The 25,278-nt window shown below is 37.7% G+C and overlaps 3 protein-coding genes across 3 annotated transcripts in view; all 3 read right to left on the bottom strand.

Moving 5' to 3' along the window:
* Positions 1 to 1,576, bottom strand: part of anxa5a (annexin A5a) — a 16,376-nt gene extending 14,800 nt beyond the window's left edge. The window contains exons 1-2 of the mRNA XM_008421106.2: positions 1,500 to 1,576; positions 1,360 to 1,385 (exon numbers count right to left, since the gene is read on the bottom strand). Of these exons, the coding sequence (XP_008419328.1) occupies positions 1,360 to 1,362 (3 nt within the window). The 5' untranslated portion in view covers positions 1,363 to 1,385; positions 1,500 to 1,576. The remainder of the gene's footprint in view (positions 1 to 1,359; positions 1,386 to 1,499) is intronic.
* Positions 1,577 to 9,019: 7,443 nt separating this feature from the next.
* Positions 9,020 to 12,251, bottom strand: ccna2 (cyclin A2). Its single transcript, XM_008421107.2, has 8 exons — positions 11,649 to 12,251; positions 11,014 to 11,269; positions 10,836 to 10,942; positions 10,543 to 10,766; positions 10,260 to 10,464; positions 10,065 to 10,178; positions 9,677 to 9,810; positions 9,020 to 9,599 (listed from the first exon to the last, which is right to left on the bottom strand). The coding sequence occupies exons 1-8, from the start codon at positions 11,859 to 11,861 to the stop codon at positions 9,548 to 9,550; spliced, it is 1,305 nt and encodes a 434-aa protein (XP_008419329.1). The 5' UTR covers positions 11,862 to 12,251; the 3' UTR covers positions 9,020 to 9,547.
* Positions 12,252 to 14,574: 2,323 nt separating this feature from the next.
* Positions 14,575 to 22,542, bottom strand: bbs7 (Bardet-Biedl syndrome 7). The gene is made up of 19 exons (XM_008421109.2): positions 22,116 to 22,542; positions 21,943 to 22,008; positions 20,813 to 20,875; positions 20,557 to 20,732; positions 20,270 to 20,456; positions 20,001 to 20,073; positions 19,811 to 19,918; positions 18,578 to 18,708; positions 18,136 to 18,220; positions 17,929 to 18,031; positions 17,627 to 17,819; positions 17,445 to 17,519; positions 17,284 to 17,349; positions 16,225 to 16,364; positions 15,910 to 16,074; positions 15,374 to 15,483; positions 15,180 to 15,283; positions 14,974 to 15,097; positions 14,575 to 14,872 (listed from the first exon to the last, which is right to left on the bottom strand). Exons 1-19 carry the CDS (start codon positions 22,149 to 22,151, stop codon positions 14,739 to 14,741), a joined length of 2,139 nt encoding a protein of 712 aa, XP_008419331.1. The 5' UTR covers positions 22,152 to 22,542; the 3' UTR covers positions 14,575 to 14,738.
* Positions 22,543 to 25,278: the final 2,736 nt, after the last annotated feature.

Here is a 25,278-nt window from a genome sequence, read left to right as displayed (position 1 = left end):
TATGTGTGTTCTAAAAAAATTACAACGAAAGTAAACCCTCATGTTCATACTCTGATTTTCTTTTTTCCCCTTAAATATTTAAGCGTTATTTTGTTTTTAGACAGTAAATCAGAAACACCCACCAAGTGTTAAATATGATGCAAACAATCATTAGAGCAAACACTTTAGGCCTGAATGGCTTTTGAAACAATTTGTCTTGCTGGAAATAATAAATATCCCACAGAAATGCTTAATTTTGCTGCTGCAAAAAAAATTTTATATGCTGAAAATGATTGCAAGTAACTCAGCAGCTGCACTATTAATCACTAACAACGGCCATCAAAGCTGTCATAGGTTTTAAAACCATTGACGGTGTTTCCTTAAACTTCCCATTACTCATCGAGTTTGAGGTCTCGACCTTTAGCTCTGTCATGTGGGTGTTAAAAATGTACTCTGTTGTATTCAAAAGTGTTTTCCAGAAAAGAAAACTTTTTTACATAAAGAGCAATAAAATATTTTCCTCTTACCAAGACATTGGCAAAATGTCTTGGTTTTAAAGTAATCATTGTAACACTACACCTATAAGAATCAAGAAGGCTATAACATAAACCACTCAGTGAACTATTCAGACATAAAACTAATCTGAATACAGGTTAGGGTTGAAATGTTGTATAATTTCCATGCTTATTATAGAACTAAACTACGTCTCTGTCAAACAAAATGCTACCAGGCAGCATTGTCTCAAAACTGTAACTGTAAACTTCAGTCCATTGTGCCCGTAGTGTTTCCATAAACATGTAATTTAATATGGAACATATTAGACCAATGTCATCAGCTGAAACTAAGTTCTTGCTACTTATCCTCATCAGACAGTCTAAGGTGTCGCAACAGCTTAAATCAAGTGTATCAGATTTAGGAGCTCCTTTTCTCTATTCTGCTATGTAAGTATACAGCAGGAAACTAAAACTCCTGTTTTAGTAATGAGCACCTCTTTGTGGAAAGTTCTAACTGTGAAATAGGGATCAGCTAAAAGATAGTGTATCTGTACATATACGGTACAGTAGTAGCCAATTAAAAAGAAACTGGAGAACTGATCAGGCTTTTAGGGTTAGAAAGAAAAAGTTTGTGTTTCTGAATGAAGAAATGAGGAAAACCCTGAAGTGTCAGTGCCATTTAGGTGATTAGGCAATGACCTTTCAGAGGCAACATGTAGTTCATTAGTCAAACATAAAGGTTGGCCCAGTTGTGTGACTTCAACACACCACACCTAATCTTAGATCTTGGGTAAAACAGAAGTTATTGCTGTAAGCTGGTGCTACTATAAAGAAACATCTTTATTGTTTTCAGTCAAAAAATAAAACAACTGCAAACAGCACTTACCATTTTATATGGATGGATGGTTTAAACTGAAAGGCAAAAGAAAGAAAACCACAGATTATCCTGGTGAGTTATCATGCCTAAACACAATTGGTTCAACAACAATTTTGATAAAAAATACCTAAACAGGTTTCTGTTCTTACCAACAGGTTTGTGTCTTCCTCTCCTCACAGCTGATCTGTGGCTCAGGTGAGCTCTTTATTATTATTATGGTCTTTAAAGCTCCTCCTCAACTGAGAAAGCATGCAAGAGGCACTTACCTCATCTGCTGGAAGTGTTGCATTTCGCTCCACATCAGTGAAACAAGAGATAATGACCCCATGCATCCACCTCCGTGTCTCTTTTTTAAAAGACATTAAACAAACGCCTTCATTCCCCAGAGACACGACATAAATGTTTCTTTGTCCGACAAACTTCACACCAAGCATGGCTCAGCTTAAGAGCTTTTTAAGTAATGTCTTGCTTTTTAGTGATATAAGAAGAAAATGTAGAATAACAAGACACAAAAAGGATGGGGAAACGCCAAGACAAGATTTAGTGTTTGGATGGAGACGTAATGACCATAAATGACACAAAAACACCATCAACTGGAATAAGTGTTTGTTTCTTTCCTGATTATGTTTGGGGCTGAGCCCTACCAAACTAACATTCACTATATGAGTTCAATCAGTGACTTATTATCAAAAACATTATGAAATACTATCAAAATTCAGACACAGTGAACCTATTACTATTGAATAAATGTTTTGTGTATTTTACACAAACATGCCAAACTAATTTCAAATGTTAAACTATTTTGGATATGTATATGTATTTTGTCTGTAAATGCCTTATTTATAGGGTAACATGTAAAATCTATGCTTACAGAATAGAAGTGGAGCTTAAGAGCCCAAGCAAATGTCCAGAGGGGGTCAATCTCATATTCCATAATTATTGTCATTGTGATGGATGAGAGCCCAAGAGAAGTTGTTGATATTTTGAATAATAAATCACCAATGTGTCATTACTTTGGTGCTATTTCTCATTTTCCCTAAATATGATTTACTTTTTTGACATCCTATCTGGCAGGTAAACGTGTGTCAAAGCAACCAGGACCCAAACAGAAGGTTCCTGATGGGGCCAGAAAGCCCAGCACAGCACAGTGATAGCTCATATATCCTGGTTGCCATCTCCTTTCCAGCAAACCTTAATTAAAGTGAGGGCTTGTGAGACGATGAGTGTGAACACCATCTGGGAGGTGATCCGGTAACAGAGCGCATCGTTTTATATCACATACTTCCAGACTGACATGAAACCAATTTCCTTTAATCACAATAAACAATTGCGCTATGGAGAGATTTTTTATTTTATTTTTTTACATAAAATCTCTCCATTTGTATGGAGATTTGGTCTCTGGACTGCTATCTGGACAACATCAATGGATGACAAGCTACTCTCTGGGCACCGCACATCTATCTCACACCATCATAAACATTTGCACAACAGCTAGTGCTCTTCTCAAAACAATTACAAACGGCAAAATGTAGGAATGAACTATCCATTTAGATCAAGTGACATGCTTTTGCTGGTTATCAACTAGGTTTTGCAATTTGTTTTAATTATTTTGTGAAATGCAATAACAGTTTACAAATGTTAATGGGGATGTGGAAAACGCACCACAGAGACTGAGAAAAACGGTAATAAACTAAACTGATTTCAGACAAAATGCATTCTTTTGTTCTGATGTTTGACATGAAAAATTGAAATCAAATAATTTTTGTGAAACATTTGAACCTTATATTTTTTTTTTAAATATTTTTTTAATTATTATTTTTATTTGTTTTAATCTTTTTCAAAATCTTTTTCTTTCTCACTGTTTATTCTTGTTTTTATTTTAATTATGTAAAGCACTTTGAAATGCCTTGCCGCTGAAATGGGCTATACAAATAAAATTTGATTGATTGATTGATTGATTGATTGATTGATTGATTGATTGATTGATTGATTGATTGATTGATTATAATCTAACTAATCAATGTGTGATTAACTGAGATTTGAAGCAAAGCAAAGATCATTAACAATTCCCAGAAGTTGTTAAAATTCATTTTTAATGAATCCCTAATATAATATCACCAAGGTGATATCCTTAAACTGCTTTTTCAAGTACTTTTCTCATGAGCCAAAATGAAATTTGTTCAACTTGGAGAAAAAAATCAGCTATTCAGAAACAATTCAAGCGCAGAAGCTTAAAAAGGTCTGATAGGTTTTACTTTCCTAACATTTCTGTATCAAAACAACACTAGAGTGTTTTCATGAGAGCTTCTGTGTTCGACAGCTGGGTTACATTGCTGCTTGCAGGCAGCTCCATTTGTCCAGTGTTGACTGACAAACAATAACCACCATCATCAGTCATAAGCTGCCACTTATGGCCTCTGTTTGTCACCTTCTCTGAGCAGAGAGCAGGCTCCATGTCAACGTCTATTACCTGGTTCTCTAGACCTCACACCCATGCAAATGACCTTCACTGTTACCACTATCAATGTGGAAAGAGTTCTATCAGTCATAGTGAATAAATTACTTTTTCACAGAAAAATAGTCTTTCTCGCCATCAGCCTCTTAATTTTAATTTATTTTGTCAATCTAAAACTCTTAATACTCTTAAGTATTTTTGGAAAGTTTCCCTCTCGGATGAAAACAGCTGCCTGATGTAAACTCATATCAGGACATCCAGATCAGAACCTTGATGAACTGGAAATCTGAGCCCTTCCTTGGCTTTAGAATTACCTGGAAGTATCCTGATCCTGTTGCAGTTATTGGATTTGGTTGATTTCACAAGAGTCTTCTCTTACTTTCTCTGAAACCAACTGAGAAATTACTTTGCTGTGTGTTTGGGGTCATTCACTAGCTAAAACACGTAGCCACATTTCATCTCCAAATTATTATCAACAGTATCTAAGTACATTTCTTCATGCACTATCTGTCAATTAAATATCAGTTTGCACTGCTAAAAAATAGCCTCACATCATAATGTTTCTTCTACCAAATGTTGTTGTTGCCATGGTGATTTTAGGGGTGTGTCCATGCATTTTCTGATCCAAATATACTGGTTAGCATAAAAAGAGTTAGATTTTTTTCCCAGCTCACCTGACTGCATTTTGAAGTATTTTATTGGCTCAACAAAATGCTAGCTTTAATTCCATAATTGAGCTCCAACATGTTTTTCTTAGGCAGTGGAAATAGAGGTCATGGTGGCTGAATGCATCATTTGCTTTCATGAAAAACTACCTGATGTTTCAAAGTTTTCCTGAAGCTCTTTGTAAGTACATGGAGGCACTTGGACAATTCTACAAATTCTTCTTTCAACTCCACTGTGAGAAATCTGGAAGCTGGTTTTGGGTGACAGTTTGCTTTTCACTTTATGATTATGATTCCAGTGGTGGTTAGTGGGACATGCAGACCTTCAGAAACATGCTTACACCCAAAAGCATCAATAAGTTTTGCATCAATAAGGTTGCAAAGGTCCTGACATCACTTTACCAGTCTTGAGATGCTTCTTGTGTGACACCTTGCTAATGAAACCTTTCTATAAGCTGTCTGCTAGGATTAAACCATGCAATGCCATTTGTACTGACAGGCGGTAAAATTGCTCTCTAAATAATTACTGATTGCAGTTTTTTTCCCCTCAACTTTCTCTTCCCTTTTTTTTAGATGCTTACCTACATTTGTTCAGTTATTTCTTACCTTACATTCCACTTTAGTGAACATACTTTAATTTATGAACTGATTCTAATACATTTCTTGGTCTCTTTGTTGTTGCAGATGCATGGTTTGAATTTCATGCCAATACCCCATTAAAACTACATTAGGAAAGAACAATATTGATGTGTTTGATACTTATTTGCAGTGCTTGTTACTGATATGATGCTTAATATTATTCAAATGACATTTCTAATAATTTGTCCAGTGTTCTTTCTTATTTTGGTCAAAAACTATAAAATGCAACATTTGTCTGCCTTTGGAGAATAATCCAGCTGCACAGCTAAAATGTGTGATGCGTATGCATCAGCATCGATATTATAAGCTTGAATATAATTTTGTTTTTCCTTTATCTCTAAAGTAATTTCTTCATAGGTTATTTTTAATTGCTGAATTGTGTAGTTTTAGCAGAAGTTGTTGATAACCTGAAATCAATGGTATTGTGCGCAGAAGCCTCATATATATATATATATATTCTGCTGCAGTTTATGAACCCACATAATCTCCAACAGTCATCTGTCTGTCTGAAAGCCCCACAGCATCTTAGCTTTTCATTTTTTCTAAGTTCTTTGAATTATAAAAGAAATGAAACATTTAGCATCAGAATGTTTAGTTATAATATCAGAGGATGAGTTGGAGTGAGAGAGCCTGGTTTGAAAACATGCATCCAAGCATGCCATACATCTTTAATCTGCAGGTCTGCTGAAGGCAGCAGATAAGCTGACAGCAGTTATTTTTGAAATAACCTGTTTAAGAGGAATCCCTGAAGAGTTGCTGGTGTGACAAAAGCTGCGAGATGATGTGTTTACTGGCAGACTATTTAAAAAATCCTTGGGAGAAAATGTTTACAGGAATCGTTTGGGGAAATATTCTTCGTTGCTTTCTTGCCAGCTGACACAAGAGAAAATTGCCTCAACTGTCACATCTGTATATATGAGCTTTGAGAATTGAGGGAGTCGGATTATTGTTCCAGCTTTTAAACTGGATGTTTGTCTTTTATGTCACCAATTATTACGAGATTGCTGTCATTGAACTAAACAATTGCTTAAACCCCTCGAATTAACTGACTTTGTTACTCTGAGTTAAGGTAAACATGTCAGCCTTTGAGAAATGTTTCCAACCCTGAGAGATCACCTTAATGAGCCGTGAATCTTAGACTAATTATGTTGTTCCAGAAGGGAAATCAGCTGTCAGAATAATGGCAGTTCTCTCCCTGAGGGTCAGGAGTCTATAGATTCCTCTCAGACATGGAAATAAAAGACACGTCTTGCACCTCTAACTAATTACCCAAGCTAAAACACATTAATAGCTACATTTATCAAGCCACTCTAAACTAATGGAGTATATTTCCAGCTTTAACAATTGGTCCACCTGTGCACAGCACAACAACCACTAGTGCATCCTGCATGGAGTTCAAACAGCATTAAACCTGTGAACACTTGCTGTTGATGTTATCTGTTTCCCACAAGAGTCTCATTTGCTCTGTTCTCTGGCGTGGACAAGGACATGGACAGGGGAGTGGAGGATAGCTAGTGGCGCACCTCCTCCATATCCTTCTGGCATTTCACCAATAAGATGAGAGGAGTGCAAATTGCCCCCTAAAAGCTTCTTTTTAATCGCCATCAATAGGGATGCAGATTTAATTATGCCTTGTGCTTTTACTCACTAATTTAGTTGTTTAGGTTTGGCTGTCTAAGACGACTGGTGAGATGAAAAGGAATAGCTGCAGCACAAAATCAACTGTATTTTTAATTACTAAGATTAAGCATGCAGTAAAGACTACATATGTCTGAGAAGAGCAAACTTGAAGCTGTCAAAGAATACACAAAAGGGTTTTTAAATAACATCTTCTTTTATTTAGTGAGGCAACAGCAGTGTTTAAGAGCAAATCAGCCTCCTTAAACATGAGTCTGAAAAGGCACCTTCAAGCTCTCCAACAAGTCCAAGTCCTGGCACAGTTTTTGGCAGATTTTTATCACATCTTTCACAACACACGCTGCAACCTTTGATCAGTGCAAGTCTGTCTGAAAGAGCGAGCGGGCTGCAGCATCGATTTCCCCACCGAGTTCCCGAGCTGCTTAAAGAGCATCCAGAGGAGCAGCAGCATCAGCAACAGGAGCCCAAAGAGCATCCCCACGTACAAGCTCAGGTTCCAGCCCCATCCCAGCGACAGGGGCAGCGAGGTGGATGCCACCAGAAATGTTCTGGGCGCAGGCATTGGTTTCTGGCTACAACCTTGCCCTAGCTCTCCACTTTCAGAACCAGGTCTTCAGCCACACTTGGGTCTCCTCAGATGCTGTGTTGTAGCCATTGTTCAAGAAAAGTACTTCATAGTTTGGTATAATCCAATGCTTTTCATGGCTGTATCCCAGTCAGTCAGTATCATGCTTGTAAAGCAGACCTGTTGAGTGCAGAGCATTTCAGCTGTCCATTCTTGCAAGATAAGAATCCTCTCTGCAGCTGGGCTCTGCTTCCCCTGTCAGATGCTGTGCATAAAGCCAGCCTCCCTATTTATCATGAGGGTGAGAGAGTGAGGTGAATTCAATGCCATTGGCTGCCTTTAGCTCCCTTTCTGGGAGGAAGTCACTGAATGGGAGGCAGCAAAAAGGCAAACCACATTTTTTAAATCAGATTCCAGCCTAGAGTAATTAGATTTGCAACTGGGAAGATCATGATGAACAGGCTGAGATTTTATATATATATATATATATATATATATATATATATATATAAACTTCTTAATATTTGCTTTCCACCTGAAATATCAAATATTCCTTTAAAGTATAACATTTATCCTGAAAAACATTAGGCATCATTATGGGAATTAGTCATTTAAAAACCACGATATAAAATGTAAAAAAAGAAAAAGAAACAAGTTTTGGGGTTTTTTTTTTTAGTCACCATCACTTGAATTTTCCTGCTCAAAGGCAAATAGATTTTTCTACAGTATATCTTGCATCTTGCTTCATCTTTCTAATGAAATAAACAGTTGGAAGCTGTTTTGCCTTCTCTGGTTAAGCTGGTCTGTTTGTAAAGAGGCTGGATTCTGTCTGCTAGTTTTGTGTTTTATCATCAATGGATGTGGATCTCAGACATCACTGCTCTCCAACAGTGGTGGTGCCAGGCAGGGCAGCAGGGGGCGCTATAGCTCCTTCTGGATTAGCACTAAAAACAGATTGGATTTTTTAATTTGATGTAATATTTTATATTGATATTAAACATGAAAAGAAAAAAAAACTGATTATAAATCAATTTCTAAAAACAGCTATGGAAAATGAGCACTTTCACATTCTTTCAACCAATGGGTAGCATAAGTGAGAAAATATTTTACTGGCCAAAATTTTTAAAAAATGACTCGAGACCAGACCAGCATTAGACTGGAATCACTTGTTGATTGTAGGGAAGCTGCTGTAGAGAAATGTGGTGACAGGTCAGGAAATGCACAAAGAAAAATCATGTTCTGCTAGTTGGTTGCTTATAAACCTAACAAATGTTGCTTGGTGCGTTTACCCTCCTATTACAGGAAAATTGGAACAGGTCATTTTGTTTGATATAATTTTAAGTGAAACATTCTTGATGCAGACTGATATTTCTAACAGTGTCGGCTCACTTTCCCTTATGAAAACTGGTACAAGCATCCCGTCCTTCAGCCAGAAGGAAATTGAATATGTACCATTGGCACATTCTTGATTTGGCCGATACCAAAATGCACTACATCTCCCTTTAATAGTATGGCTCATTTTAATTGCAAATCAAAACTGAATCGGATCTCATTTTACTTTCATATCGAGTCATTAACCCGACCACTAGGACATTAGTTTATTGAAGTCTTTCCAGTTTCATACCTACAGCCATGTTGCCATTCGAGACCAAAATGTATCCTCTGCTGCCCCCATGAGGTCAAAACTAGAGATGCTTCAAACAGGTCTTAGCTTAAAGGAGTTTTATTTACAAGAGCCATATTTTACAGTGCAGTGGATGCCACAAAAATGCTGCCATTTTAAGACACTGTTGTAATGAGAGATGACTCACTAAGAGACAAACACTTTAATTTGTATCCCATGAGGTCAAATTCTTTACACATTCGAAAACTATAGAATGCAGCAACTGCTTAGAAAAAAAAACAACAAAAAAAAAAAAACAGTCTGGGTTCTGGGACATTGCACGGCCCAGTATTTTAACACTGAAGGCCAAAGTAGCATTAACAGCGTTTTAAACCTCACTATTTTGTCTTATTGGAAATAAACCCATTAAAACTTCTTGATTAGCCAAAAACTGACATGTGGCATGAACATTGGGATTCAGAGTATAAAAAATATTAAAACCTCTAAAATATCTAGCACTACTCCAAAAAGAGCAGGGCGTAATAGAAAATGTTGCACATCATTTACAAAAAAAAAAAAACTAAAAAAATAAAAAAGTGACAGGAGGTATGCCTCTACATTGGAGAAAGGGGTCAGTTCAACATCAGTTTGGTTGGTGGACTGACGCTGGAGACTTCAAGGTATCTGGGAAACAAAAAAAAAAAAAATTGATTCATAAGTGTCAAATCACAGAATCAAGTTTTGATATCAATACCACTTACTTTGAGCCTTTATATTTTTCCCGTACGGACTGCTGGGCATGCTGTGCAGCACCAACATGGGTTCGGTGGAGATCCTCAATGCATGGCATAAGATCCTCCAGGGTGTAACCACTCATCTCTACCAGAGACTTTGGCTGAAGGGGGAAATAAATGTCACTTGCAGCAAGAAACCATGCAACAGAAAAGCATGTTCAAGTATAGAACGTGGTTCAGTGTGATCCAAACCAGACAATTATTGCAGAGGCTGATTAAGATCTCATCCCAAGACGAAGAAAACGCATCCATGTTAAGGGAATTTGGAAGTGAATTGTTAAATCTTTGAGATTAAGTGGAACATTGCTAGATACGTTTACTTTAGGGGAGATTCTCTAGCCTTTTTAGGACTTACCCATGACCTGCCAGTCACCGTATTGTTTGCCAGGACGTAAGCAGCAGCCGCCATCTGTGATGGCAGGTATTTCAAGAAGGGATCCGAGTCGACAAGGCTGAGCTCCCCAAGGTACTAGGAACAAATGCAGTTTTACGAGTTAAATATGCCTGTAGAGTCAGTTTTAGGCTCAGGTGAATAACTTCAGATACTCACCATGGCCAGGCTTTCCACCTGCTTGGTAACAGCCTGATGGCAGAAGTATTGTGTGAGAAACTGGTTTATTGTTGGAGCAGCCAGATCAAAGGAGAGCACTTTAAGCACCAGATGCTCCATTCGCAACACTTGCTTCTTTGTGTAGGTGTCATCTGTGATATAGACGAACTCAGCCACCTCAGGAGGGTAGATCTCTTCAAATTTCCTGTATTAAACAATCACTTTTACACAGGGACAGAAGTGCACCTTGTTGGATTAAGAGGGGTTGTAAACAGATACATACGAAGCCAGCAGCATGGCAGCAGTCCCGACAAGCTGAAGTTTGCCCCTCAGGACAGACATGGAGGAGAGGAAGCGATCGATGTAGTTGACAGCCAGATAGAGGGTCTCATTCTGGAGCTTGTACTCTTCTCCGACCTCAACCAGCCAGTCCACTAGGATGGCTCTCATGCTGTTTGTGATGTCTGGCTGCTTCTTCATGTAGCCCGCTTTAGGCCTGGTTTTCAACTACAGGACAAATATGCAATTTAATTGAAGTTCAAATACACTAGCATCTATACACCAGCCATTTCTCACCTCCATTTCTCTAAGGTATGTGTGGATTTCAGCTGCATATTCTGGAACTTCGTTCACACTGACTGGCTTTTCATCCCCATCAACCACAGACATGTCCATGGGAGAATCTGGAGGAAAGAAAACACAATTTGAATGTTCTGAAGACAACAGTTGAAAAATTGAGAAATTTCAAACCCACCAAAGCTAACATCCATTGATGATGGGATGTCGATTGTGGCCAGAGGCTGGCGGAGCCGTGCCACAGCATTGCTGATGGTCAGGGGAGATTCTTCCACAGTGGGCTTCACCTTGCTGGCTTCAGCCTCCTTGGTCCTTGGATGAGCCTCATCAGGCTCATCCACGTGGATCTGGAAAGCAGGTTGCCTGGTAGGTGGCCTCTCAACGTTGCTCTTTGCAACATCTTCATTTTTGCAGAAGAAAGGCTGCGATGATTCCTGGAACCACAAGGACTGAATCAGGAAACTCTTCGGACTGAGCATGAGAAAACCATTAGAATTTATAATAATGTTGCATTTTACAAAAAATATTTAGTTAGTGATGGCGGGAGCAAGCTCTGTAAAGTGTATACCGCTTTAACTGGCTCCAACACGAGGAAAACTGGGCGACATAAAAATGGCGGACAACTGGGCTAAATGAAAGCTAAGGCTAAATTAAAGCTTTAATATGATCGATTAAGGTAGTCTAACAGGAGTCACTTCATCTGCATGCGATTCTTTGTAGACTTGTAGTAATTTTAAAGTTTTACTGCATTCAGAGCATGCCAGCAGCTGTTAGCTGTAGCTAACCGCACGGGCCTGTTTACAGCACTGTTACCTGCTTTACGCCGCGCTGGTTCTGGACTTTGCTCCTGTGGTTGTTCTGCAGGGCTCCCAGGACGGTTCTGTTGGCAACTTGCTTCGGAGGAAGATTTTCCAGGTTCTCGTTGGCTGCAGCTCGGTGTTTGAGTGAGCCTCTAAGCCGTGTTAGCATGTTCTCCTGGTTGTGATTTTCGCTAGCCGCGCTTCCTTGTCTGTTAGCTGCTGACATGTTTCCCCCTCAAACAGCCAAAAAAAAAAAACTGATACTCTTCTGTTAGAACTGCTCAGATAAATCACGATGATCTTTCAGTGATAAGAAATCGTGTACAAGCAGTTACTGTAGAGACTAAACAGTCGTTTCTAATCAAAACTTAACTGTTGAGATGGCAACAACACTTAGAACTAAGGCGCTAAAAACAAAACAAACAAAAACATGAAGCCCATATACGGCAGGAGGCTTGCTAAAGAAAGAACACCGCGCTAAGTCGTCATTTTAAGCGGCCTGAAAGTTGTACCAACCTGCAGACAAAGCAGCTGCGCTCGGATCTATTTACAGAGAATCATGAAGGGAAGTAAGATTGTCCCAGTTCAAGTAGCCCGCGATGATTGAAACGGACCAATCAGAAGAGAGAGAGCGATTCACGTTGTATTTCTACGGCGGCCGAGACAGTGGAAAATTGCTTTGATTGTAAATTCAAAACCGGTTTGAAACAAAGATCACCCTCAAGAAAAACGTTACACAGCTTTAACGACTGTTTCAGTTCAGAAAACACACACCGCTGTATTTTACTTCAGATGCTGTTAAACATTTAGTATTTTACGTTTTCTGTAAAGTTTAAATAGTTTGAGTCTGCCTGTAAAAAGAACATTGCTTAGAAAAAAAGTGTCATTTGACAGAAAAAAATTGTAAAGTTAATACTTTTGGAGACGCTAGCTGGAGATAGGCACCAGCACCCCTCCCGACCCCACTGAGGGACAAGGGTGTAAGAAAATGGATGGATGGATGGATGGATGGATGGATGGAATACTTTTGGAGGTTCATACATCATTTAATTTGAATGAATGATTTCAACTGTATGTTCATTAACTTTCGTCAGTGTGATAGATTAGATAGATAGATAGATAGATAGATAGATAGATAGATAGATAGATAGATAGATAGACAGACAGACAGACAGACAGACAGACAGACAGACAGACAGACAGACAGACAGACAGACAGACAGATAGATAGATAGATAGATAGATAGATAGATAGATAGATAGATAGATAGATAGATAGATAGATAGATAGATAGATATGTACTCCCTTTCAGACAGAGATTGAGGCACAATATATTACAATTCAGCTGATTTATCTTTGTGTATGGGTCATTGTACCTGATTTTAATACAAGTAAAGTTAATTTGTTTTATTTTGGGGCCAAATGTGCCTGGAAGAAAATTAAGCTTAATTTATTTCCAAACACTTTTGAATTCAGTAAGGATATTCACTTGGACATTGTTCATACATCATTTAATTTGAATGAATGATTTCAACTGTATGTTCATTAACTTTTGTCAGTGTGATAGATAGATAGATAGATAGATAGATAGATAGATAGATAGATAGATAGATAGATAGATAGATAGATAGATAGATAGAGACACAACATATATGTTGTAACTCGTTTTACTCGGAGTTGTAGAAGCTGACGACCATGTATTACACCAGTGATGAAGAAGCCTCTGACTGAAGACATTTTATTGTTGTATGACAGTCTCATGAAGAGGATAGTCAGGGTTGTCTGTAATTTTCTTGATTTTATCAAGAATCCTTCTTAGTGCCATCATTTCCAGAGGTTCAATAGTCCCTTTATTTTTATCACCTTGCCAAGCCTTCTTCTGGTACGCCAAGATTTATATAAGATATGAAGCTTCTTGTTTCAAACACTAAATGATTTTAGTTTCCTGAAGAAGTACAATCAGTCTGACCTTTTTTGTAGGCAGCTTTACGGGCCAGTCTGTTGTCCAGGTGAACACTGAGATAAGTTTTCTCTTCCTCCATCTCCAATTCTCCCATAATGGAAATAGGGTTTGATGTAATCCTTATGGTTATTGTAATTATTTTAATTTAAAAACTTTCAACCAATTGGCAATTTCTTGAGCTGTTCGTGTGACCAGATAGTATTTAACTTATACATTTCTTAAGAAATTGCACCTTTGTTATGGATTTGCTCTAAGTTGAACTGGTTATTTAAATTGTCAAGACTGAACCATCTGTTTTGCTTTTAAATGTTTTTTTAAATTAAATTACAGTTTTTGTCAACCCCAAACTATACACACACACAAATAGGGAAATGTTTGTTATTTCATTATAAATGAAATGAATCAGAAAAACTTAGTACTGTACGAGGGACTAAGTTTTTCTTAGTCCCTTGCATTAAGGGACTAAGAAAAACTATAGATTAAATCAATTTATAGATTGCTAGATAGATTAAATCGACAGACAGACAGACAGACAGACAGACAGACAGACAGACAGACAGACAGACAGACAGACAGACAGACAGACAGACAGACAGACAGACAGACAGACNGATAGATAGATAGATAGATAGATAGATAGATAGATAGATAGATAGATAGATAGATAGATAGATAGATAGATAGATAGATAGATAGATAGATAGATTGATTGATTGATTGATTGATTGATTGATTGATTAAAGTTTGCATATAGCCCCACCTAGGAGTGGATGATGCAATTATATAGTTGTTATTTATTATTGTTGTTATTATGTGCAATGCTGGGACAAACTAGATTTCCTCCCTTTAGGGGATCAATAAAGTATTATTATTATTATTATTTAGCCTGAATTAAAAGATAGCTACTATTTAATTAAAAATGCATTATTATTTTAAACAATATCAAAAGACTGAATACATATTTTATTATTCTGCAATATCAATATTATATTTATAAATAGTTTCTAAATACAATAAAAGACCATAATTTGAGACAACAAAAACATAAGTGTTGGATAATTACAATTCTGTGATGTGATTACAGGACAAAGCAGCCCAGAGATAAAACAGAAAAATATACATTTCTGGTTTGTCTGACTTCATGGTTCACTGAAAAAGTCTAATAGTGAATTTAAGTCATAATGGTCAAGGATCTCCAGCATTGATGACACTTTTGTTCTCACATTCTTGCCCTTGAACTTGAATTTGTCAATAAGAAGATCAGTGATCATCCCTGCAAGAAAGATAAGCACAGATCAAGTCACTGCAATCCAAATGACTTACAACATTAAAATTTACTTAAAAATCAGTCTCATTGTGACTCCCAGACTTTACCGTAGAGCCTATCAAGGTGTGCTGGCTGCTTCTTGTACTCCTCCAGAAGATTGGCAGACTCGTCCAAAATGCTGCGATACTCTGGGATTAGGAAATCAGCATTCCCCTCATGTACCTGGAGCTCCTTACAATTATAGAAAAAAGGAAGGAGAGCCAGGTCACACATGAGCCCTGACACAATGTGTTCCCATTTAACCAAAACCTACTTTGAGAGCATCGATAAGCTGAACTTTCTTTGCCAACAGTAGCTGGTACTCGAGTTTTGGATGGATCATCCGGAGAGTGTGACTCACCGAGTCGTCATTTATATCTGGAAGACACACAACAAATGGGTTTCGTTTCTCCTGTATAGATCAATAAGCACATCAGTGTAAAATTCAGAGAGACGCAGTAGACCTACCGTATGAAATATTTAGATTTATTTTCTTCTTGGTCGCCTCTTTAGAAAGAACATCTCTGAGGATAGAGATGGTAGAAATATTGTCTGACTTAAAGTGACCCTCCCCTTTGCTGAAAAGATAAATCAGACAATTGAAAAAACATACTGTAAAACCCAGGTGAAAATTTCAAATTTAGTTGTGCATTTTTAAAATGAACTAAACAAGGTTTTATGTTGTCCACTAAACCTCAAAGGGCCACATAAATAGAACTTTTAAGATAACAGTTGTGTGCTTAGATATTATTTTATCAGTCAAATCAAAGCAGTTTTCTCTGCAAAGTGCCAAATTACACCACAGAGAAAAGATGTTCATTATTATTTAATTTCAAGAAGTACTCTTAGAATGCAGAGAGTGAGCTTTTTATTAATATTTTAACATTTGCTAATGGGTTTTATAAATATATTTGGTGACAACTGGTCTTTTGAGGGTATTTTTGATTTTGATATGATACTCCTGAACAAAGCTCGAGTTGTTTTTAGTGTGTTCCTGAGTTTACCAGTATGTGGCTTCAATCTGTGTGCCGAGGAACGTGTTGTGGAAGTAGAAGGTCACACTCTCCCCTGCAGGCGTTTTTTCAGGCACCTCTGGCAAACAGAAAACCACCCAGGAATGAATCTCTGCAAAACTGAACTGCCCCACCAGACTGAGTCGGTTCATTGGCCTGAAAACAAAAATGGACAGAGATTATCTACAATGCAGCTGATATAACTGGAAGCTGACTTCTAACTAAATGTCTACTCGTTACTGCATACCAGCTTTTTTTATATTCAAGCTGTCAAATTGTTATTTGATGCTCACATGAAGCCCTTACCTGTCTGGGTCTATGCTGTGTGTCCGCTGGTGCAGAGAAAGCGGTTTGATCTGATACTGTCGAACCTGGCAGGTCTTGGGCTGCAGCCTGGGTGTAACGTAAGCCTGCAGGGTCCCATACTGTCCCTCAATGGATCTCACCTGATTGTGGATAAAACTGATTATTTATTTGCCGCATCTTATACAGAACAACATTTAAGCTCATCAAGTAGACAGGATAGTCATTTTGTTCCCCAGCATTCATATAAACCTGCACAGAGACTTTGCTTTTGAAGAATTAACCAAGCAGTGATACAATAGAAAGTAAAATGCCAACTATAGTTACACAATGTGTTGCAAAAGTATTCCAAACCTTTAAGCTTTTTCATATTTTGTTGTGTTATAACCATAAACTTCAGTGTACTTAATTAGAATTTTACATGACTTCATAAATGTGAAGGACAAGAAAAATTATAACCACTTTCTTACATTTTAACTAATAAAAATATGTATTCAGTCTTAATTTAATCTTATCGAAGTTTATGCTGTTCTGTGAAAGCCCCTAAGATTTGTTAGCACTCTTTAGTGAACAAACAGCATCATGGAAATCAAACTGAGAATCTGTGGAAAGACTTTCAAATATATGTTCACAGATGCTCTCTAACTAATTTAACTGAGCCTGAATTGTTTTTACAAAGAAGAATGGAGAAAAACATCAGTGTGCAGATGTGAAAGGCTGTTCAAGATCTCCAGCTGTAATGGCAGTGAATATTGACTCAGAAGGGTTTAATATAGATGCACACCACTCTTTGTCCATTTCTGGTTTTTATTTGTAAAAAAAAAAAAAAAAACTGCATAAGATTCTTTCCATGTCACAATCATGCACCACTTTGTGTTAGCATACAACAGTGTGGTGTCGCAATGTAAAAAAAACAAAACAAACAAAAAAATAAAACATAGGAAGGTTTAAGGGTTGATAATACCTTTGCAAACCACCGTACAAACCTTAGAGTTCCATTAGCAGTGAGTTGCAATAAAGAAAACCATTCATGCCTTCACTCAGAGTTAATTGAATGGTTACCTTAAGCTCAAGTCTGGTTGTATTGGCTTGACATCTGTATGTGGCCAGGAGGAAGTTTCCATTAGGCTGGTGGAAACACATATTCGGTCAGGGCTCTAAGAGCACAGCAGGTTGATGCTTTATTCATGCTTAATGTATACAGACCGACTAAAACAGCTCACCTGTGAGTCACATTCACTGAAACTGACAACGGCTGAGTTCTTATCTACATCCAGCAGGTCAATGGGGACATCACTCTGAAGGAAAAAAAGATTCAAATTGAAGTTACATTCTGCTTCTTAGATAATATAATTAAAAATAAAGGATGTTATTTGTATCAGCAGCAAAAAACTGCTGCAGATACCTGCAAGAGTAGGTTATCGATGGCCGTCGGCACTTCCAGAGTGAGACTATAGCTGGCGTCATCCTGGCAGAGCGTGAACTTGTCATTGATGCTGAAAACAGGCACAGCAGAGACGGCCGTGCTGGACTGACTGGACTGTTGGTATTGCTCACGCCCCTGAAGAACTTTCACCTGTAGCTGCTCGAGCTCTGCACTAAAAGGCAACGATATGACCAGAAACAAATTTGTGCTGAAATCCAAATATAATCAGAACGCAGAAGGTAAAACGAGAAGCTCAGACAAATGGATAATTGTGCTCGTACCTGAGTGCTTCTATTTTAGACTGGGTCTCCTTGCTCATCCTGACTTCGTCTCCTTGTACAGCCTCGGCCCTCTGGGGTTCAGAGGTCAGCCCAGTCACCCATCCTGAAGATATAATCCGCATTCAAGAATACAACTATTTAAAAAAATCTAAGTTTGAGACCATTTTTATAATTTCATTTCTAAATGAAAATCACATCTCATGTAACCTGTATAGGTGGCAGTTAAGACCTCATCATATGACTCTTTCCCCACACAGCCACCTTGGATGGAGGTCACACTCTCTGTCAACACCTGAAAGGAGAAGAAATTTCATCTTTAATTAAGAAACCAGCCAACATTTTAAAGCAAAGTTAAGGTATGCCCGTGGACACAATCTGCTCATAAAAATAGGATGGACTGGCAAGTTTTTACAGTGTCTCCCTGAAAGCATACATGATGGGACACTATACTGGGAATGAATGTATGCATTACTCCAAAGGCCATAAAAAGCTTTACGATTGAAAACTAAACGTAAAACATATTGACAACATGCAGGCCACCTGACCTATAATGCGGCCAAGCAGCTTTTAATTGTGATAACTGTTTGCCACTATTAAAACCAAACTAGAACAGGTAAAGACATTTTCATCATGCCAGACAAAATCTCACATGTTCAAAGCGTAACGTAGGCTCACTGGAGCTGTCAAAACCATAGACTTCCACTGTCCCATCGTCCCTGCCCACCAGGATGTCATTCACACCATCGCCAATGATATCATAAGTGTCAATGCAGAGAATTCCTGATGGAAGAAAGAAAAAGAGTTTTGGTGCTTTGAGACGCGTCCAAAACTACAAGACAAGAATAGTCCACAATGGGTCATGCTGTGAATTTTTTTTAAACGAAACACTTAATAAAACATTGTGCATGATATCATTGTTCAGTTTAGAAGTTTACACACACTAATAATTGCCTTATATATTAATTTAGAAAATTAAACTGAAAAACAAAATCTGGGTGAACTAGTTTCAATTTATTGCAAATTTCCCATAATCCACACAAAGTTCAAATACAGACAGCCTTTGAACTGAACGCCCACATCCCCATTAATATTTGATTAAATATCCCTTAGCAAGTTGAATAATAATAAATAAATATGCATTCAGATGCATATTTGACCACCCTCTTTGTTAGAATGGCAGCATTTAGATTTGAGTATTTAAACTGGTTGTTTGTCTGGCACAGACTATGATTTAAAGTATTTTTGTATGTATTATTGTGCAATTTACCAATACTGGGCTGAAAAAAAGACCCTCAGCATGATGCTACCACCGCCATGCGTGGAAGCTGATACAGTGTTATGTTTGAAAGCTTTGCTGCACTGTTATGCCAATCGGTTATAGTTTATTGAAGTCTTGAGCCTTCATGCTTCCTAGTTGTTCCTAAACATCCTAAAACCAAGCACATCAAAACTGATTTTAGAATAAATGAAGCAAGAAAGCATTAAGATTCAACCATATTAAAAATGTATCGGCCATGTTTAAAAGCTGATACAAAGCTTGCTATTTCTCCCAAGAAGGATGATGAATTAATTATCTGGTCAAAATTATGCCAGAAGCTTATTGTTGACTGGAAAAAAAACATGCTAAGGGACACTTAACCAAAAATTACAGGAAATGTGTGTATATAATTGTGCTTATATGTGTAACTTTAAACATTTGTTGTTTAGAGAAAATTCACAATAAATCCAAACTACTTCACCTAAGTCTTGTTTTCAAAACTTACTGAAGCTGCATGGGAAATGAACAGTTAAAATAAATAATTAAAAATCCTAAATTAACATGGCTATCATGCCAATAATTAGTTTATGTTTAACTTTTGATCAGCTCTGTTTTGAACTATACCTCCTTTCCTTTTTTCATTTCCAATCTCCCATTTGGTTGCAGCATCACAGTCACCAATCTGAACCAGTCCAATTTTTCCATCAGTGGTTCCATAAAGGACTTCCTCTCCTGAAGAAAAACACATAGTGTTCAAATGAAACTCTGTAAGGATTTATAATTTAAATGAACTAAAGACAAGAAGTTGACTTGCCTCCATCTTTATTAAAAAGTTCCAGAACAGATGGAGGGCCGGGAACTTCAATATCATAAGACAGTTCAGATCCCTGAAGTTAGAGTTAGAGTAAATCACTGAAGAGAAACCTTGGTAGAGTGTTGGAACAGCCAACGGATAGAGCAAAGGGGTTTAAAACTCATCATTTATTTGAATGAAAATAATTTAAAATCTAGATTAGCCACAGATATGACAACATGAAAGCATCCAGTTAAACAATTTTGTATTTAACTGTAAGTTCGAGTTACCTGTAAGACTCTGAGAACTCGATCTTGGCAAGCTAACACAGGGATGAGGTGAGGAAGCTTTTCAGAGGATAAACATGTGATGTCATTAATTTTGTCTCCAGAAAGGAAGTAGTCTTGGTCCTTGCAGTCACAGTAGTGGTTGTAGATGTAACTTGCACACACAAAAAGGTCAGCGGCTGAGACGTGCCTAGAAAAAAACATTGTCATTATCATTCACATAAAAGTCACAACATACTATAAAAGTCAAGCAAACAGAATAAGAAGAAATAAAAGGAGGATGTTCCTACAAGGCATTAATGCTCTCCGTGAGGTTGGCCTCAAAGGTGAGGAACTGTTTTCCTTTCTTAGTGAATCCTCGAACCTGAGAACCAGAACAGACAAAGATCTTCTCCTGGGGAGTTCCCACTGCACCTCCGAGGTCCATTCTGGCTACCTTTGCTCCAGGGAGTGTTTTAAACACAGGCTGAAACAGACAATCATATGTCTTTACAGTAAAAAAATGTCACTTCAACAACAGTTGGATTATATAAAAGATAAGCTCACCACTGCTTCTCCCTTCTTCATCCCAAAGCATGTAACTACACCATCATGGTCAGCTATGGCAACCTGAAAAAGAATAAGACACCAACCAGACCAAAAACATGAACTTTTTTATTTGAGTCCATCTCAACAAACCAAATTTTCTGGTATAAAGACTGAATAAATGTTGAGCTGAGGTCAATTTACATAGCACATTTCAGAGGCTACTAAAGTTGATAGAAAACAGCATAATATAAATTATTTTTGTCTGAGGGAATTTGTTAGTCAAGTCACTTAACATTTACCTAAGAAGAGCCCACACATCCTGGACACAGGACAGGGTAACAGAGCTCTGTCAGAGATAAATTCTTCCCCCAGGCTGTCCTTCAGATGAACAATTCCCAGTGAGAGTGCACAGATTGATACTACTTACACTAATTGAACTATGTCTTTCTCTTCTTCATAAACAAAAGATATATATATCATAACTGAGGTCATTTTCCTTCTTTGTGTGATTTGGAAAATGGTTCAGACATAAAATCTGGCTAAAATCAAGAGGGATGTGTGTGTCCATCATTTACAGAAAACAGAAAACTTGAATCTTCACAGTCTGTCACAAACAGCCTGTCCAACAAAAACACAATTTGTTCATATTGATAAGTCTATTAAAAATAGCAAAGATGTCGGACCAGAAAAGACTAGAGAGGTGGTTAGAAAAAGGACTATTATCAGAAAACCTGTCATACAGCAAATTTATTAACCTCAAACGTTATAACGCATGTTTCAGGTCGCGTGTTAGGTGTGCTGCATTTTCCTTACTCCTTTTGGAATTTATTTTCTTCAAGGAATAAGGGATCATGTTAATTACTTCTATGTCTTAATAGTTTACATATGGCAACATCTTAAAGAGATCAGTGTCACTTTTCTTCACAGGAGACACAGCTTGACTTACAAAACTCCACAGACAGAAAGTAAGAAAACTGCCAAAGTCCAAATAAATCTTATATTGTTATTGTTACTTTTTATTAAATACATTTAACTAACTAAATGTATTATTCTTTTTGATTAGAAGGGAAAAGATTTTTCACATTGAAAGTGAAACTGTTTTTCAAAGGTTTCCAAATACATGTGGCAGTGGTCTTCGGTAATGATACCTTTTGGGTTGATTTTTTTCCCAACGCTGGAAGTAACCTCATAGTTTTCTGGGATGTCACACCAACCTAGAGCAAATATGTAACGTAACATTGATTAATTTTAATTCAGCAGCAACTAAAACTACTCTAAATCTAGCAAGGCAAAAACAGCGACTATTAAATGGTGTTGTTACCTGAGTATAATCAAGTCTATGTAGGTGGAGCTCCATCTTCTTTTAATTTCAATGTCTTTTAGATAATATCCCAACTGTTTTTCGACCAAGAAAATTGTTTGCTTGACTTCTAAAGCTAGTTCAGATTGCTTCTTTCAAGCTGAATAACAAGAGAACGAAAAAGCCATTCAAGGCTGGGATTACTTTCAGCTAAGAGATTAGCTCGACGTGCTAACGTTAGCTAGCAAGCTAATTGACTAACACGATTAAATCAGCCGCCATCTGTCTCAGTCATTGAGCACAAACTAACTATAAAGACACCGAATGAACAACATAAAACAACCGACGATAAACATTATCTCTGTTTGCGAGAAATGTGAGATTAGGTCAACGACAAAATTGAAGATAAATCTTCCACGGCGAACTGTATAAATCAAACTCCCGTTGCCACGGCAACATTGACTTCCTTTCTCCAAGCTGCGACTTCATTGGATAAAAGTAGAGCAGTGAGAATGACGCCGCATGCTGATTGGCTGCAGTCTCCTTATGTTTGAATCCAGCTTTACATGTCCCCAGGAGTTCTATAGCATATGAACAACCTTACCACAAAAGTTAAAATTGAACAGTCTAATCCAAGTAATTTTAATTCAAACTTTTTGGCATGAGGACAGAAAAGACTTGACTGCTGCTTAGAGGCCCAAAGTCATCTTTTCAAATCCAAGAAAATTAAGAAATTAATTTCATATGAAAATCAAGATAGTTTGGATACATCATTTGGGGTCACAGAAGCCTCGTTGCTTTATATTAACCCTCTGATGGGTAACTGGGTCCTTTTTGCAATATCTTTGTAATGAAAAGTTTTCATCACTTCATATTCCAGGTATTCAAGAAACATGTTACTGATATCATGCAATTCAAATTTTTAATTTACCTTTTATACATTTTAAGAAATAGCATATTTTATGTTACTACCCCATTCTTCCGTGAGTGGGTCCAAAATGACCCACATTAATTTCCTATGGAATTTAATGGGAATCTTTGTTTCTTACCAATTGTTACAGTCAGGAAAAAAAAATTTTCTGAACCAAACACACTAAGACCTAAGTGTCACCTCTGAATAATATTATTTTACATAGCAAGAACTCCTAAATATAAGCATTATCTTTATTTTTTATCTCACAAATGTGTTTGTGTCAATCATGAGTACTGTGACGTTATTGTCACGAATTAACATATAAGCCTTCTTCAAAGTTAGCCAACACTAGTTATCTAACCAACTAGCTAACATTACCACCTATGCTTTATTGTGCATCTTTATTATGTGTGTGCATGTCTGACACCCTGGATGAGAAAACCAAAAGAGAGAACGTGTTGAATGACATGCAAAACCTGTTGATCAATGTATTCAAGGTTCTTTCTTTTATCATCTCAATAAATAAAATAAAAATTCATAGCTATAGAAATAAATGCATAAATAAATGAGCCAGAAAAGTATAGAGTGCCTTCTCTGGGTCGGGGAGGATATCCTGCCCCAAGTGGAGGAGTTCAAGTATCTCAGGATCTTGTTCACCAATGAGGGAAAAATGGAGCAGGAGATCGTGGTGAAGAGAGAGCTGAACCAAAAAGCAAAGCTCTTGATTTACCGGTTGATCTACGTTCCTACCCTCATCTATGGTCATGAGCTTTGGGTCTTGTCTGAAAGAACGAGGTCATGGATACAAGCGGCCAAAATTAGTTTTTCCTGTCGGGTGTCTGGGCTCTTCCCTAGAGATAGGATGAGGACAGATATCCAGGAGGGACTCAGAGTAGAGCTGCTGCTCCTTCATGTCGAGAGGAGCCAGTTGAGATGACTCGGCATCTGGTCAGAATGCCTCCTGGACGCCTCTCTGGTGAGGTGTTCTGGGCACGTCTCACCTGGAGACCCCGGAGAAGACCCAGGACACGCTGACGATGTTTCTCAGCTGGTCTGGGAACGCCATGTGTTCCCCCAGAGGAGCTGGAACAACTGGCTGGGGAGAGCGAACTCTGAGCCTCCTTACTTAGGCTGCTGACCCTGCGACCCGACCCCGGATAAACAGAAGATGGATGGATGGATTGATGAATGGATGGATAAATCATACACACACTCACATGCGTGATACACGTAGCATAATAGAATAGAGACAGTAATGTTAGCTAGCATGGTTAGCTAGCTAGTTTCAGGAAACGTGCTCTTTTGCACCCCCCCATGCCCACATAGACACCCACACACACATAATGGATGTTAACATTGTCCATTATTGACATTTCATCATTGTTGTAAAATTGCTGCTGTTGTCATTTTGTTTTAAAAATGTTGTACAAATTCTCAGAAATGTTCTACAAATTGTTCTAAAAACTTTTAAAAAAGTAAAAAAATGAACATATTTCAAACATGAAATAATTCTTGTGTGAAATAAAACACAGTAGAAAGTATTATGCAAAACATTTTGAATCAAAATGACAAAAGTAGCATAAAAACACATTGTTTGTAACCCGGGTCAAAAAGGACCCACTCACGGAAGACTGTATAGTACCTGAGTGAAGTTGGCCTTCTTCTTCAAATCAGACAAAATTGGTGTCAAACGTTTGTGCAGCAAAAATGTTCGTTTGTGCCGCTATCATTTTAAAGATACAAAGAAATGTTTCTAGAGGTCATCCAAGGTCAACCATCCCCCCCACCTTCTTCAAACCAGACAAAATGGGTGTCAATCAACTCGGCTACGTTTGTGCTGGTTTGTGCAGCAACAATTTTCCTTTGTGCTGCTTTGGCTTTGAAGATATTAATGAAAGTGTAAAGGTCAAAAGGTCAACCAGCCCCCCCCCCCCTTTATGAAATCCAACTTTCTTTACATCTTTAAAATGAAAGCGGCACAAATGAAAATTTTTGCTGCACAAACCAGCACAAACGTTTGACACCAATTTTTTTTATATTTATGAAAGTGTAAAGGTCAAAAGATCAACCAACCCCCCCACTTTTATGAAATCAAACGGGGATGGTTGACCTTGGATGACCTCTAGAAACATTTCTTTATATCTTTAAAATGATAGCAGCACAAACAAAAATTTTTGCTGCACAAACCAGCACAAACGTTTGACACCAATTTTGTCTGATTTGAAGAAGGTGGCAACTTCACTCAGGTTTGCATAGTCAGTCACTCACGCA

This window comes from Poecilia reticulata, linkage group LG10 (genome assembly GCF_000633615.1).
Source record: "Poecilia reticulata strain Guanapo linkage group LG10, Guppy_female_1.0+MT, whole genome shotgun sequence".
NCBI lineage: Eukaryota > Metazoa > Chordata > Actinopteri > Cyprinodontiformes > Poeciliidae > Poecilia > Poecilia reticulata.
Note: the sequence above shows the minus strand (reverse complement) of the source record. Positions and strands in the feature narration are given on the sequence as shown.

Excerpts from the sequence above, each read along its gene's own strand:
- bbs7 (XM_008421109.2), bottom strand. The coding sequence starts at position 22,151 with ATGGAGCTCCACCTACATAGACTTGATTATACTCAG. Across the intron at positions 18,032-18,135 it reads CTTAACTGCCACCTATACAG|GATGGGTGACTGGGCTGACC; the intron begins GTTACATGAGAT and ends TTATATCTTCAG. Across the intron at positions 16,365-17,283 it reads CAACCAGACTTGAGCTTAAG|GTGAGATCCATTGAGGGACA; the intron begins GTAACCATTCAA and ends ATCCACAATCAG.
- ccna2 (XM_008421107.2), bottom strand. The coding sequence starts at position 11,861 with ATGTCAGCAGCTAACAGACAAGGAAGCGCGGCTAGCGAAAATCACAAC. Across the intron at positions 10,179-10,259 it reads AGGTGGAAAGCCTGGCCATG|TACCTTGGGGAGCTCAGCCT; the intron begins GTGAGTATCTGA and ends ATTTGTTCCTAG. Across the intron at positions 9,811-10,064 it reads CGGTGACTGGCAGGTCATGG|CCAAAGTCTCTGGTAGAGAT; the intron begins GTAAGTCCTAAA and ends TTCCCCCTTCAG.